Source organism: Vigna angularis, chromosome 10, assembly GCF_016808095.1.
Source record: "Vigna angularis cultivar LongXiaoDou No.4 chromosome 10, ASM1680809v1, whole genome shotgun sequence".
Classification (NCBI taxonomy): Eukaryota; Viridiplantae; Streptophyta; class Magnoliopsida; order Fabales; family Fabaceae; genus Vigna; species Vigna angularis.
In genome coordinates this window covers 29,149,114-29,164,986 of record NC_068979.1, presented here as the reverse complement: position 1 = coordinate 29,164,986, position 15,873 = coordinate 29,149,114, and the positions used below count along the sequence as shown (strand labels likewise).

The 15,873-nt window shown below is 33.0% G+C and overlaps 1 protein-coding gene and 1 pseudogene across 2 annotated transcripts; one reads left to right on the top strand and one right to left on the bottom strand.

The window, feature by feature from the left end:
* Window positions 1-2,038: 2,038 nt before the first annotated feature.
* Window positions 2,039-5,863, bottom strand: LOC108335476 (transcription factor bHLH30). 2 transcript variants are annotated; one of them, XM_017571495.2, is made up of 4 exons: window positions 5,511-5,863; window positions 4,626-5,276; window positions 2,702-3,194; window positions 2,039-2,344 (listed from the first exon to the last, which is right to left on the bottom strand). In XM_017571495.2, the coding sequence occupies exons 2-3, from the start codon at window positions 5,244-5,246 to the stop codon at window positions 2,712-2,714; spliced, it is 1,104 nt and encodes a 367-aa protein (XP_017426984.2). In that variant the 5' UTR covers window positions 5,247-5,276; window positions 5,511-5,863; the 3' UTR covers window positions 2,039-2,344; window positions 2,702-2,711. The 2 variants fall into 2 exon arrangements, with proteins under 2 accessions (XP_017426984.2, XP_052725632.1); XM_052869672.1 differs by lacking the exon at window positions 2,039-2,344 and having other exon boundaries at window positions 2,578-3,194.
* Window positions 5,864-13,188: 7,325 nt separating this feature from the next.
* Window positions 13,189-13,983, top strand: LOC108335016 (protein BASIC PENTACYSTEINE4-like; annotated as a pseudogene).
* Window positions 13,984-15,873: the final 1,890 nt, after the last annotated feature.

The window sequence follows — 15,873 nt, the reverse complement described above, 5'->3', positions numbered from 1 at the left end:
CATCAACCCATGGTGTGCCGAGTTGGGTTCAAATTTTTTTGGCTTGCTAATAAATGAGTCGGGTTGGGTTAGCTCACTAAGTGACCAAACTGTGGTACACCGGTCCAAAATGGACCAAGTAACCCATTTTAAGAGTACTAACACTAGTGTAGATGAAATATTTCCAATGTTTGATTCTTTGAGGCAAGACGAAGCTTGGTCTCATCTATGTAAGCGAAGGGAAATTCCACTTATAAAAACTCTTTTACGTGTGAGCAAGAATAGATGAATAATGTAAAAATTTAAAATGATATTAGTATTGAATAAGATAATAATTTATTTATAGACATTTTAAATCAGTATTAATATATTTGCGAATAATATCTGATAAATAAATTATAATTTTATGTCTTCCCAATATTTCAGGTTATTATAATGAGCCTTCCATTATTTGGGTACGTACGTAACCAGCTTTTAGGCTAAAGATATTGGACTGCTTTTAAACCGAGTATATACAACGAATGCTAGTTATGAATGCTAGTTATGAGTTAATAATCAAAAAGATTTTCTAACCTTATGGATTCAATTCTAATAGATTGTTAACTTATTAATATACACTCTAAAACTTAGATCCAAGATGAAATTATTTTAAGCATATGTGATATATATCTCCCATTTGATAATCGAAAGCCATAAAATTTCTAAAAGAGATACGTATCTCCTAAAATGTTTATCATTCCAACATTTCTTCAAAAAATTAAATTCCTTTAATGTAAAGTTATATATTGATTGATTATTGCAAAGTCAATCTTACCGTGTTAAATTTTTCTAAATAAAAATATTAGAAAATGATATCTATCAATTGTTTGCCATGAAATTAAAATTTCCTTCTTAACAAAAATTAAATAGAGTATAAAGAAAATTTTAATGTCTAATTTTTTTCATTGTAATAAAATACATCTCTTCTAATCTTAGATCACTATCATTTGTGTAACTTATATTTTGTAATTAAGAGCATATAAAATTATACTAAACCTAATCAAGGTACCAACCAAATATTATGAAATTGTTCGAGTCTAATATTTAACATTTGATTCAAAAATTCTGTCCAATAGCTTTCATTAACTATAATCAAATTCTCTCAAATTATAGAGATCAGATATTGAAGTATAACTACTATAGAATGATAGAATTCTACAATTACAAATCAAGATCCATGTTTATCATTTTTTTAAAAATAAATTAGTTAAAATATGAGTATACAACTTTTTTATTTTAATGTTTTTAGTTGAAATAGTTTTAGTTTTCCAATAGTTGCTCCACAGAATTTTGGATTTAGTGTGATTGATACTGATAAAAGAATTAAAAGAGGAGGTACGAAATTAAAATAATTTATGCATAAAAATTGATTAAATTTAATAAAAATAATAATTTTTTTTAATATAAATAAAACTGCTGGATAATAATAAAATCATTAATTAACAATAATATCACTTTAATTTCTCTCTCTCTATATGTGTGTGTACGCATGTGACCATAATTGTTTACAATTTTGTAATTTCTTTTTTATATACATATTTGTTTTTATTATTTTCTTTTTTAAACTCAATTAACTTCATTTCATTATAGAAAAAATTACTTACAACAAAATTATAAAAATTAATTTATTATATAACTTCTTTTGTTAAGAAGGTTTTCATAATTGTAAAAATAATTTTTTTATTGAGTTATTATAATAATTAATCCTTTATTACAAAAGAAGGTAGTAAATATATGTATTTCTATTAGACCATATAAAATAACTTAATCATATTAACATAACTTTTAAACATTAAACATTTAATAAGTTGTGGATTTAATCTATAAATTGTAGCTTTATACTATTATATTATTTATACTATAAAATTTAATGAAATAACTAATATTTTACTAAATTTAAAAAATAATATATTATTTATTTTCATTTATACAATTTATAAAAACAAAAATGAAATGAAGTTATATGTATATAAAAGTTGATGTGTATAATTCATCATATAAAAAATTTGGTGATGTGCTCCTTGAAAGTCATGATGAGATGCAAGGCTACGCTCTCTCCTCTTTCTGAATACAGAGAGTGAAGACAATAAAACAAACAAACATACTAAACATATACTTCATAACAAAACAATGACAGCTCCTACCAGTTGCTGCACCAGACATAGTGTGTGTATGTTTGAATTTAATGCAGATGCCATTTTCATTTTCTTCTTACAGAGCAATCAATGCATCATTTTCCATGTTAGGATTCAATATAAGGTTTCTGTTCCCACGAAAAAGATCCTCTCTGCTCCTTTCCTTAACCAACTCCACCCCTTTTGTCTCTCTTTGGATTCAGCACAAGCAAACAAGTACATGTACAAAACCACATTATACCATTACCTCATCACTTCATCATGACCATGCAGAATAACATCAAAAAATATAATACTATATAGATATTTAAGCCAGACAATCAAAATATATATTATAAGTCTTTATTTAATTAATTTTACTGTTTTTTTTTTAAAATTTCATGTTGGAAAGAAAAAATTTATAAACTATTTTGACCCTAAAATAGGAGAAGATCCTATTGTAGGATTAAAGAATTAGAGTATTCATGATAATCCTTTTGTTTTTTCACATACAACAACATCTTTTGACATCAAAACCTTAGCAACAAAAAGTGTTGTGTTAGTGTTACCTCGGAACAATTACAAAGATCTTTGTTCAAGAAAATTGGTATTATTAGTCCTTTGGCGCTTAACAATCCCAGAAGCTGATTCATCTCCACCACCACTCTTCTCCATCACTGCCTTCAGTGCTTCTTGTATTGAGGTAATACAGTATTGTTGTTGTTGCTGCTGAATGCTTTGTTCTCCATTGGTGTTTGAACTTTCTTCGTCACCAGCAATGACCAACACGTTCTTCACACGCCCACCAAGCGATGTGATCTCAGCCTTGAGGGTTCTCAGCTTCAAGGCCTTCAACGTTTTTACGAGGTCGGGTAAGAGATCTGATCTATCTTCACAGCACAGTGAGGCTTTGATCACAAACTTTCCATCTTCGTCTGCTGCATCTACTGTCAACTCGTCTGCCTCGGTTGGCACTGCACTGCTTTCTGCTATCAGAGAGGTTTGCCGCTTCAGCTCCTTCACGTGCTGAATCACTTCTGCTAGCAGCGAAGCTTTATCTGTCTGCAACAACATAATCAAAACTTGTCAAGACAACTTTTTTATATATAAGATTGAACTGCACAAAGCAAACATCTTTTCTTTCAGGGTAAATTGTGAAATATTAGTGACATAATGAACTTTTCTAACAGACTAATACATTAGAGGCTCACTAACAACTACTTTACTGGGTAATGATCAGTGAATAAGAGAATAAAACTAATTTGTTGATAAACAGCAGTAAATAAATGGTTTTTTATCCTTAAAAATCACAGTTAAAGTGTATAGATAAATATTTGTGGTTATGGTAAAGTACAAATCGGTAACATATTTTAGCAATAATGAATATTTTAAAGACAGTAATCAGTGCTAACATTCTCTCATGATTAATAGCAAAGGTTGGAAGTTGTGCAATGTTTGAAAAGAGGTTGAGGGGTTTGTGTGGAAGTTGAGGTAGGTAGGGGTGTAGCTTGATGATTATGAAATGGAAGTAATGGGGGTATTTTGAATGGTGGAAGTGGCATGCAGCATGTGTAGATAGAGAGAAAGATGAGATGAGATAGATAGGTATATAGAATAGTGAGTGGGTGCATGTGTGTGTGCCTGAAAAGGGTGCTACTTTGTCTCTCTGCCTTTATTTCTTTTTCATTATCGAGCTGAGTTTGACCGATGACAATATCCGGCAAGAAATTTCCATTGTAGCTTTTTCAACTGCTGCTTGGTTCCTCTTTATTGCATCAACAACCTACCTTAACACTAATACCTTTCTGTCATCTTTAATCACCCTTTTTACTATTAAACTCGTCTGAAACTTCCACACACACAGTCATACCAAAACAAGTAAGCTAAAAACACTAAACATATATGTCATGCTTGTTCTTTCAAACATGTCTTTTGTTAATTAAAATCTGTTATCTCATGTAAGTATGTATGAAAATGTTGCTATCGCTCTTCCTTTAAACAAAATAAGAGCATGGAAAGCCAAAGAACGCAGGTTAGTAAGAGAAACAAACAAGACCTTTTGCATGCACCCTATTTTTTATATGCCATTTTGGTTAAAAACATGCACCATGTTGAAAATTCTCCTATTATATACTCTCAGGTCTCTGATAAGGAAGGCATGTTAGGTGATTTCATACGAGGTTTTGTCAGTTTTGTTGTCCTTTTAAATTAGAAATGACATGATGACGTTTTTAGTTAGGAATGACTCTATTAATCAAAAAACAGCAATAATATTTGAAAATCTGGGTTCGGTTACAATTTCATGCATGTGTTTTATTGAGAGACATACGAACAAATAGTTTATGCATGATGTGTGAAAGGTCTTGCAAAGTCAAACAATCACATTATATATATGTTAAACTCGTTATTTTATAATAACTATTATAGAATTATATTAGTTAAAAATGGTTTAGTAATTAATAGTATTGAAGATCTTGTATTGAATATACTTACTTTTGTAGTGTTGGGCAATAAACTCCGAAGCTTGGCAAGATGGTTGTTGATTCTCTCTCTACGTCTTCTTTCTGCTTCACTGTGACTCTTTGATGCAGCAAGAGCCTTAGCCTCCATGATTTCTTGAGCAGTCATTTTTCCCAACTCGGCTTGGAGTCCAAAGGGTGCTGAACCGGGTTGAACCATAGGTCCGAGGGTGTCAGATATGATCCTTAGATGGTGGAGATCAGAAGAAGGACTCTCGTATGCAAATTGTAGAGAAGGGACCCTTCTGCTGAAGAAGCTCGCATAGGGTGAAGGTGTGGGAGGGACTATAAACGTTTGGTCATGATGGTCTCTGACAGGGTTGGTGTTAATATGGTTGTAGTGAACCGGACCCGGGTTGAATGAGTGAACCGGAGGCATGGACCATGGTTGCATGATTGGAGTAACTTCAGGGAACATTAACCCTCTTGAACCCCCGAAGATGTTGTCACTATTTTGCTGCTGCTGCTGATGCTGATGCTGATGCATCTGTTGTTGAAGGAGAAGGTGTTCTTGGTAGCTTTGAATATTGTTGTTGTTATTGTTGTTGATTGGTTGAGAGGAACACTGTCCTTGATCATCTAATTCCTTTTTCATCTCCCTCTGATGTGAATCCAAACTCCAAAGCTTTATATGTGATGGAGTGAACAGAAGAAGATTTAAGGGTTCAAAAGTCAGAAAGGTTAAGGTATTTTCTGTTTTGTCTAATACTAGAAAAAAGGGAGCAAGAGCTGAAAGATAAAAGGGTATCGAGAAGAATATTTCATATTTTTTTCATTTCCTCAAGGAATAAAAATGACATGGACATTGACAAGGAGAAAGAGCAAGAGAGAACTAATCAAACTATAAAAAGACACAAACCTTAATCCCTTTGATGCAGAATGACTGACTGTGTTCTCTTCTAGTTCGGTCTTGTAATTCTATCGATCAATCAGTTTCTTTCTATGTTTCCTTTTGTTCTCTCCCTCTATCAAATCTCTTTCACTTGGTAAGTTTATACTTCTGCCACAAGGGTATGTTAATGATCCCTTTTATCCTTTACCACCAATAGAGCTTTCCTTTATTTTGTGTTGGTGTCTTTTTGGACTTATGTTTGGTCTTTGCTCTCTCTTTTTCTCTCTGCACTCTAAAATGTATAGAGCCTGTTTGACTACTGCTAGTCCCCTTTCCTTTCTTCCTACGGCATTAACTTTATCTATATCATTCCATGTAGCTTTCAGGGCTGTCTGTGGAGTGGCATCTTTCTAACACAGCAAAAACTACAATATATAATGTTTTACAGCCATAAAATATATAGTATAATCTCATAAAGTAACACTAATTTTTCGTTGCTTCCGATTGGTTCAAAGTGTATAATTGCACTATGTGTAAGAGAGAGAAAGAGATGGGAAACACAAGCAAGAACAACAGAGTGAACACAACAAAGATTGTCGACCGACCAAGGACCAGAAAGGCTGAACAGTTATCATCATGATAAAAAAGCTTAGCTTAACCTTTTCTCTCTTTTTCATTTTTTTAATTTTGGGTTAGTAGTACAATTTTATAGTGTATATATATATATATATTTCTCCATTTTGTTTTTTGTTTTACTTCATTTTCCCTCTTTTGGGGGGTCATTTTTATACTTTGCACTTTCCCTTTTGGCGATTCCATGGTCAAGCCCCACGTTCTTCCATACTCTTAGCTATGTGACTATGTCCACGCCACCCTTTCTGCTTCCCCAACACCATGTAATCATTGTGTCTTGGAACACACTCTTCCCCCTCTCTTCTCTCTCCTTGCTTCTCCTAATAAGTGTCTTGGTTTCAGTTGAAACTAGCTGTGTAGTGTGTATGTTTATGCATATTTATATGTGTGGTTCTCATTACCCTATCCTTTTGGGGGGTTATGGCGAACTTGTTCATATACATGATCTATATTTTTCTAGTAGTGCAGTGGAGGTGGTCCACGAGTAAACGACAACACATGAACATAAAATAAAGTACAGCTTATAGGTTAATGCTTGAAATTTCTTTCACCTTTTGATGTGGAAACTTGCAATAGGAGATAGTGGATCAGCATTACCTTCATTTTACGTGGGCATGCAGTAATATGTTTCTTCAACATCGGTTACCCAAACTTCAAGTTTAATCTAAATTGAGCTTAGGATCATCAGGGTTTTGTCTTTCCATTATAATCATAGCAAGTCATCATTTATGAACATCAACTAAGTTGAAATTATTCGTTTTATTGGTCTCAGTCTTGACCCTTCAACTTGGTAATCATCAACTTGCAAAACCATTCACCACCGTGCCATCTTCTGTAGTAATTTTTTCCTTCTCAAGAAAACGAACAAAGAAATCGTTATTCTAGAAATATGGAAAATGGACGCATACCTTTCCATGTTTGTTGTTATGCGCAAAAGTAGATATGAAATATATATATATATATATATATATATATATATATATATATATATATATATATATATATATATATATATATATCAAATCTGATGCAAAATGCATATTCTCTTAGAATAAACAATAAAAAATACGTGACTTTAATTTCTTGGCAACTTCTTGTCTTTGTATTTTAATTTATCCATAGTCACCACCATGACGTTGATGACTCAAAGTTAAAGGATGGCAATTAATGTGGATTTATAATAATGTAATGACATTTTTGTTTATTGGAAAGTGCCAAAAGATGATCTAAAATTCTTATGAAAAGAATAGTTATAAAATGTTACAACTTGAAAAGGCCACACACACAAGGAAATAATAGATGTTTCCAATTACTTTTGACAAGTGGCACAGTTTTCGAAACTCCGTATCTATCTAGCTATAAATATATAGCATACTATTGTAGTGTTAGCTTTCTTTTGTTTTTGTCTCTCTTAACTTTTCTTTTCTAGTTTAATTTATTTTTTGTCTCTCTAGTTTCACACCTTTTCTTCTTCTCTTCTAAATATACTTACTGTTTACCTTATGTTGTACCAGTAGCTGTTGTTGTGCTTCTCCCTGGTTGGTCCAAAAGAGGATTACATAATATGGTTTTGGTTATCTTTTTAGTAGGACTTTTATTATGGTAAGAAAAGTAAGCATGGTAATTTATTAGCCCAGGCTTAAAAGGCAAGTCTCATACCGTCACCGGCAAAGTCTGCAAGCAAATTACACGGTTCCCATAAGCAGTTTGGCCATCAGAAGTAAAAGTAAAATGTAAATCATTAAAGGCTACACACTTACGTTTCCCTATTCAATGTTAAGGAGTTGGTGCTGTGGTTTAGACTGAAATGATATATTTACACCACCAACAAACATAGACTATTTTGCTTTCATTTCTTTTATACAATTACAAAAAATTATTTATTATAATAATAGCTTTATTCTTCAAAACAAGTTTTCCGGTCATTGTTTTCCCTTTGATTTTCCCTTTGATCTTCAATTATGAACCATATACGAAAATACAACTAAATTAAAAAGCTTAAAACCTATTTTGGTCTCTATATTAGTTAGTTTTGTTCAAAATAATCCTCACTTTTTTTTTAAATGTTTAAAGTGGTTCATCCTTTTGTAAAAATTATTCAATTTAGTCTTTTTGTACTGATGTCGTTTAAATTGCTAACGAGGTTATGTCTCACATGCCAAGATGACATGATTCAAAGAAAATGATCGTTGTTTGCTTTTAGTGCTTAAACAATTCTCCCTTAAATAGTGGAGGACGGTTAACGGCGTATCCTTCATTTTTCATTATGATCTGGATTATTTCTTCAAGTCATGTTAAGACATTATGTGAATGTTTCATCAATGCATTTTGTCTAATATCGTATATGTACAAGCAACACAATTGTTTTTGGAAAAGCAACATAACATATGATCTCTTATCAAAAGGGCTATACACCTACATGAAAGTTAGTGTTCTGAGTAACAAATCTTTTTCAAAAAAGCCTATTTATAGGATCACATGAAGAGAAGAAAGAAGAATCAATGATCATTATTGCTCTTACGCTATCAAAACTCTCTTTCGCTTGCATCATTTAAAGCTTTCTTTGAAAAGAAAATCTTTGTTACACCTTTTCAAATATTCTTTGTATTACAAACATATCCTTTGTACGAAATTATTATCTATACTTGTTTTTCATAAAAAACACTTTGTTGTTTTTGTAGAATGAGAAGTAATTTAAAATACTTGGTTGTTTAACTCAGTCGAGTTAAACAATATAGTAAGTTGATGAAACTCATCTAGTTTGTTGAACTAGTGTAAAATCATGAGTAATTAAAGTTGTGTAATTTTCTCAAAGTTAGTGAACCAGTATAAAAATAAATCTTTTTTCTTGTTATTATTTTTAAAGGCTTTTTGAATGCTTCTTAAGATCCTTAAATGTTCAATACTATTTGCAGATTGTCTAATCCATGCAAATAGTTTATAACTCTCTTTTTTTTGTGAAAAAGTTTTAAACATTATTCAAACTCCTCCTTTCTAAAGTACTACTTGTGATTTCATGAGGTGTTTTAAAGGGTTATTGCTTAACATAGGTTTTAAGTGTAAAATCTTCATATCAGGTGACATATTTTTTCTATCTTTACTTTGTATTTTGGTCTGTTAATCATTCTTTTGTAATTTGTCACAGCTTAAGTGATATTTGTATAAACGATTTGTGAAACATTGGTCTTGTTTTTGTTCTTGAGAGTTATCTCAAGGTTCATTGTATATAGTAGAGATTACATAGGTGTATCTAATAATCTGTAAACTTTTGATTTGGAGGTAATATAACTAAGGTTGTTAGATAAACTAGATGTAAATTTTTAAAGAATTGAATTAGTATTTTTTTAAACAAATTATGTATTTGATTTTTTTTTATATCTTGTAATTTTTTTCATGTATTTTTGAATCTTGGTATTGAAAAGAATTTTTTAACTTCTTAATAGATTAAAAGAATTTTAGAAAGAGAAAGAGAAACAAATTTTTACTACAACCAATTCATTGAAAGATATTAGCGGTGGCATTTTTGACAATAACGACGAAACATTACATTCTATAAAGAACTCAATACACGAACATCTACACTTATAACTCTAATAAGCTTTTACTACATGGCAATTCATTTATTAAACTATCTTTCAAATTTATTAAAATAAATCAAGAAGAATTTATAAAAATGCTATGACACGGTTTCGTCGTAACTCCAAAGAAGTTTTTGTTTTTTTTCATGCACGTCCATTTAACATACTTCATGATGGAAGGCTTTTAAGTTCTCTTTAAGATGTGGTATACCTTTTGTCGTGAGGCATGAGCAAAGGTTAGAGAGAGAGTGGGTTGTTTTTTTAGGGCACATTGTGGTCACAGGTACAGGCATGTATGTTTTGGTCCCATTGCTGCCTTTTTTATTTTTATTTTCGATGTTTCTGTAATATTCCCTCCACAGATGTATTTTCTTTTTGTTTTATGTATAGATTTTAGTTTTCAAAGAACCTTATATTCAAACATTTGATGATAGCTGCACCACCACTATGAAGAAGAGACCCTTTTGGTTGTGTTCACCATGACATCAATCCCACCTTATCATGACGTCTACCCTCTTCAATTTTAGAAAATGCTGGTTTTTCCTTAACAATTGTTTTCGATTTCATTCTCCCCTTGCTTTCTTCATAAGTTTTCTAATCAGGGATGGTAAAACATTTCGCGTCCGTGGATATTCGCGGATAAAATCCACGATGATAGTTGGCATTTACAAATATTTATTACCCGTATGTTGCGGGTAACGAGTATTTTAATACCCGTTTATAAACGGGTCGGGTTCGAGTATTATATTATCTGTACCTATGGATATCGGTTATCCGAAAAAAAAATTATTTATATTTTATTAAGTTAAATTTAATTAAAATTAACATTAATTTATATTTTATAAGGTTAAATCTAATTAAAAATAATTTTTAATTTATATTTAATTAAATTTATATTATATTTTATATATTTTTTGTAATTTTATTTTAATAATTTATAAAAATATATTTTTTTTTAAATATTTGCTGGTATTTGCAGGTATCCACGGGTATCCATGGATTTTAAAATATCCATATATATTTTTTAAGCGGGTATCCGTACGAATAATGGGTCAGATAGCGGATGAATTTTTTTTTATCGGATCGGATTGCGAGTAGGCATTGTCCGTGCCCGACCCGACCCCTTGTCATCCCTATTTCTGACTCGTAAAAACTCATGCGTTTTTGTTTTTGTCTCTAAACAATTCCGAGGAAAGATCATAACAAGATGAGTAATTATTGAAAAGAATTATTAAGTCACGTAATTTGAAATTTTTTAATCAATTTGAAAAAGATAAATTATAAAAAAAAGTTGTGATAAATCAACCATCTTCATAAGTTATGTTTAATTATACCTATTTTTTCAAGAAAAGAATAGTAAATTATATATTTTTAATGAACGTTAAAAATTTATAGTTAGAACTCACTTATAAACACAAAAATTAATGTGTTTAGAATTAATAGTTATATATACATAGATATATGTTCTTTCATATATTTTTCTAACTTATTCAAGTCATTCTCTTCGCGATTGTAATGTACAAAATCATTGTTTCCTATCATTTATAACATTTAAAAAGTTTATCACCAAGCTCTAATTCATTTAAAAAAACTTTCTAACTACAATTTAGGATCAAATCATGAAGAAAAAAAGATTTACAAGAGTTTCTAATGAAGACAACACAACCTAGACACTTCAACATGTCCATTATCTTTGTCAATCTTCAAATCTTGATGAATAAGATTGGATATATCAAATACATAAATCATAACTCCAACATATTAGTATTTATTTTAATTAGTTGTCACTTGAAGCTATTATGTTGTTCTTCACTTGAAATTTGTATTATAACAATTGATAAAAATGATAGAATGTGTTTTGTATGTATATATTCAATGTGATAAAATTATTTATACTAATATAAGTATACTCATCATTTTGTTTAAATCCAGGTAATTTATACTACTTCAGAAATCTTTATTTAATTATATATAAAATTATAACCATGAGTTCAAAATTTTTTAATTATTATTTATTATTAAGAACCAATTTTTTTCACCTCAAATTATATGTTACCTTTTAAAAATATAAGAAAAAGCTTCTTTTATCTGTATAGATGGCGAGGCTTTCACTTTTTTTTTTAGAATAAATTTTTATACATGTTTAAAAGTGAATTTTTAACGCTCTATTTATATATATTTTAATGTGATTATATTTTTAATCGATGTAAAATAAACAATCTATTATAGTCAAATGAGTTAAAATCAAACACTAGATTCAAATAATATATAATTAGAAAAGATTTACAAATATTATATTAAAATTTTAAATAATGTCATAATCTTTTATATGCATTTATTTATTTATTATTCATTGATTAATACTAAATTTTCTCTGAATATCTATCTCCGGAAATGGCAACTCAACCATACTCAACTTAAGAAAAATAAAAAATCACTTTGAAGAGAGCAAACCATATCTACTTTGTGCGTTAGCTTATATGAATAACAACGTGTTGATAGAATTTTCTCTAAAGATCTTTCAAAGCTGAGAGATTATGAGAAATCTAATAAGAAGTGGGTGTGTATTTTTTTACTCAGAAAAGAATGTGTGAAGCACTGTCTACATTTAAGTATTAATGAATGCGTATTGATTGATTTAACAATAGTGGAGAGGTCTTCCGTACGATGATTTGTTTAATTCGGTGGGAAAAGGATGAATGTGTCAAAACGCATATTCTGTCTGGTTTGGTATTATATATTATGAGTGTGAGAATCCAGGTTAGATATGTAACCCTGTAAGCCAATATTGGCTTGTGGACTAATCCTTTTACTTTTATTAAATTTCCCACTAACAAAACATGAAAAGGAAAGGGGCAATCCATGGTACCCACTATACATACTTCCCTAATGTCACACAATAACAAAAATATATTTTTGTGTCATAATCATACTAATAATAATAAAAAGGAAATATTAATTTTTTAAAATATATATAGAATGGGGATAAAAAAGAAAAATTAAGGATGAATTTTGATAAACTTAAAAACAGGGTGGGTTCATAATCCAAAACAATTATTAGTATGATTATGACACAAAAATGTATTTCCTGAGATAACTTATTTGAGGATGAGTCTTCAAGCCTAAAGATCACTGCTCAGTCGCACAAGTGTTAGATAAAATGGAAATAGGAAAGGTTGAGTGCAGTTCTTGTTGTAGACTGGTAGAATCTCCATTTAACGCCTAAGATTTTGTTCAATAAATGGTTTCTTTGTATGTATTTTTGTCTGTAATGTGCAACATAAAATTAAGAACTATTTAGAAGTCATTTAAGTTTGCTAAATTCTTCAGATTGTATTCGAACAATGTTTGGGAACGTTGATTTCTATTTTCTTTGCTTATTGACCTAATGCTACACTTTTTCTTTTCTCATTGTTAACAGGATTCTCCTTTCAGCTGGAGATTGTTGATTGATTAAATCCCTTGATTTCTTGACTTCAACTACCACATCTCTTACAAAATCCTCTGGATGAAAAATGGAGGATTGCCGTCAAAATGAAAATGACATACATAAGATGGAATACTACAGAGGACCACATTTCATGGTAAATAGAATACATGAATTTGTGATCTTTTTTTTTTCAGCTTTGCACAACTGGTCACTTTATTCATTAATTGAATTGGATTTTGCATTTGCAGTGGAATATTGGTTCCTAGCATCAAGTTAAAGAGCCAAATGCACTAGTTATGAATAAGAAGATTAGGTCCATTATGGCTGAAAGACAAGCTGTTATTCTAAAGCTTGAACTGGAGGCTGCAATATCTGAAAAGAATGCCTTGGCTGCTCAAGATGAAGCCATTCAAGAGAGGGATGAAGCACTTGTTCAAAGAGATAATGCCATTTTGGAACAGGATAATTCCCTTACAACCCTTCAGAGTCAGAACAGTTATGTCACCTTCCCTTTTGGCAGTGGAATTCAATGTTGATCAAAACGAATTCATCATTCTTCAAACCATCTGTGTATCATGTTTGAAGCTGCGTACAAAACAAAGGATGCCTTCCCGATTACAGTTATTCCTTCTGAAGTTGTTAAATCTCATCAAGTAAATAGAGCAAAGGAGAATAAGGCAATTGGTCCTAAGGCATCAAACCTACCCTACAAAGTAAAGTAAAGAAAATGGGCGAGGATTTAAACAGGAAGGCTTATTTTGAAGGTACAAAAATCCGATCTGAATGGCATAGGGAAGATGTTGGCCTGAATTTGGTTACATCTAATGAAAGAAATTTATTGCTGAATAGTTATTATTAATGTTGGGAATGTGATATCACTAGTTAAGTCTTGGGTTGTGATGAACTAGTGGCTTAAAATATGTAAAATATGTGGCCAAAGTACTTTGTTTTAATACAGACTTCATATACTTCAGAAAACTAGAAGGAAGCTAGTAACGAAATGAATTGGAGGAACTCTGGATGTTATGGATATTGTTCTGAAAAGCTTAAAGATCATTGTGTTTTTGTGTGTGTGTGCCAGTGCGTGCAGGTGCCTGCACTTGCATGCATGCGTGCGTGCGTGATTGTGTATCTATGTGTGTGCGTGCCTGCATGTGTGTGTGTATGTACGTGTTTCTGTGTGCGTGTGTGTGCATGTATATGTGTGCGTGCTTGCGTGCCTGCGTGCGTGTGTGTGTACGTGGGAGTCCGTGTGTGCGCGTGTGTGTGCGACTACATTCGCGTGTGTGTGTGCGCGTGTGTGCGTCTGTGTGTGTGTGTGTGTGCGTGTCTGTGTAGTTGTGTATAAGCGTGTGTGTGTGTGTGTGTGTGAGTGCATGTGTGCGTGCGTGCATGTGTATGTGGGTGTGTGGGTGCATTAGAGCGTGCGTGCACGAGTGTGTGCCCATGCGTACGTGCGTCTGTGTGTGTTCGCGTGTGTGAGTGTATTCGTGTGTATGCGTGTATGCATGTGTACGTGTATGTGTGTGTGTATGTGCGTGTGTGTGTGTGCGTGTGTGCATGTCTATATGTGTGTGAGTGTGTGCGTGTGTATGTCTGTGCATTGTGTGCATATGTGTCCGCATGTATGTGCGCGTGTGTGAGTGTGTGTGTGTACGTGTATGTGCGTGTATGTGTGTGTGTGTGTGCGTGTCTACATGTGTGTAAGTGTGTGTGTGTGTGCATTGTGTGTCTATGTGTGCGCGTGTATGTGCGCGTGTGTATGTGCGCATGTGTATGTGCGCGTGTGTGAGTGTATGTGTGTGTGTGTACGTGTATCTGCTTGTGTGTGCGTGTGTGTGTCTATATGTGTGAGTGTGTGTGTGTGTATTGTGTGCGTATGTCTGCGCGTGTATGTGCGCGTGCGTGAGTGTGTGTGTGTGTGTCTGTGCCTGCGTGTGTGCGTGTATGTGTATGAGTCAGCGCGCGTGTGTGCGTGTGTGTGTATGTGTGTGTGTGGGGTGTGGGTGTGTTGGTGCGTGCGTGCGTGTGTGTGCGCGTGCGTATTTGTGTGTTTGCGTATATGCGTGTGTTTGTGTGTGTGGGTGTGTTTGTTTGGGTGCATGGGTGTGCATGTGTTTGCATGCGTGTGTGAGTGTGTGTGTCTATGGGTGTGAGGGTGTGTGGGTGCATGCGTGCGCATGCGTGCAAACGTGTATGCATACGTGCTTGTATGTGTGTGTGTGTGTGTGTTTGTGTGTGTGACTAAGTGCGTGAGTACGTGCGTGCATGCCCGTGTGCCTGTGTATGTGTGTGTGTGCGTGCTCTTCCGTGCGCGTGCGTACGTGTGTATGTGTGTGTGTGTGTGCATGTGTGTACGTGTGTGTGTGGGTGGAGTGTGTGTGTGTCAGTGCGTTGGTCGGAATGTGTGTGTGTGTTTATGTGTGTGTGCGTGTGTGTGTGTGTGGGGACGTGGGTGTGCTTGTGTGTGCGTGTCTATATATGTGTGAGTGTGTGTGTGTGTGTGTGCATTGTGTGCGTGCGTGAGTGTGTGTGTGTGTGTGTGTGTGTGTGCATTGTGTGCGTGTATGTGCGCGTGCGTGAGTGTGTGTGTGTGTCTGTGCCTGCGTGCATGCGTGTATGTGTATGAGTCCGTGCGCGTGTGTGTGTGGGGGGGGGGGGGTGTGGGTGTGAAGGTGTGTGGGTGCGTGCGTGCATGCCTACGTGCGTGTTTGTGTGTGTTCGTATGTGCGAGTGTTTGTATGTGTAT

Coding starts and splice junctions, on each gene's coding strand:
- LOC108335476 (XM_017571495.2), bottom strand. CDS start 5,246: ATGAAAAAGGAATTAGATGATCAAGGACAGTGTTCCTCTCAACCAATC. Junction 3,195..4,625: donor TATTGCCCAACACTACAAAA/GTAAGTATATTC, acceptor ATGTTGTTGCAG/ACAGATAAAGCTTCGCTGCT.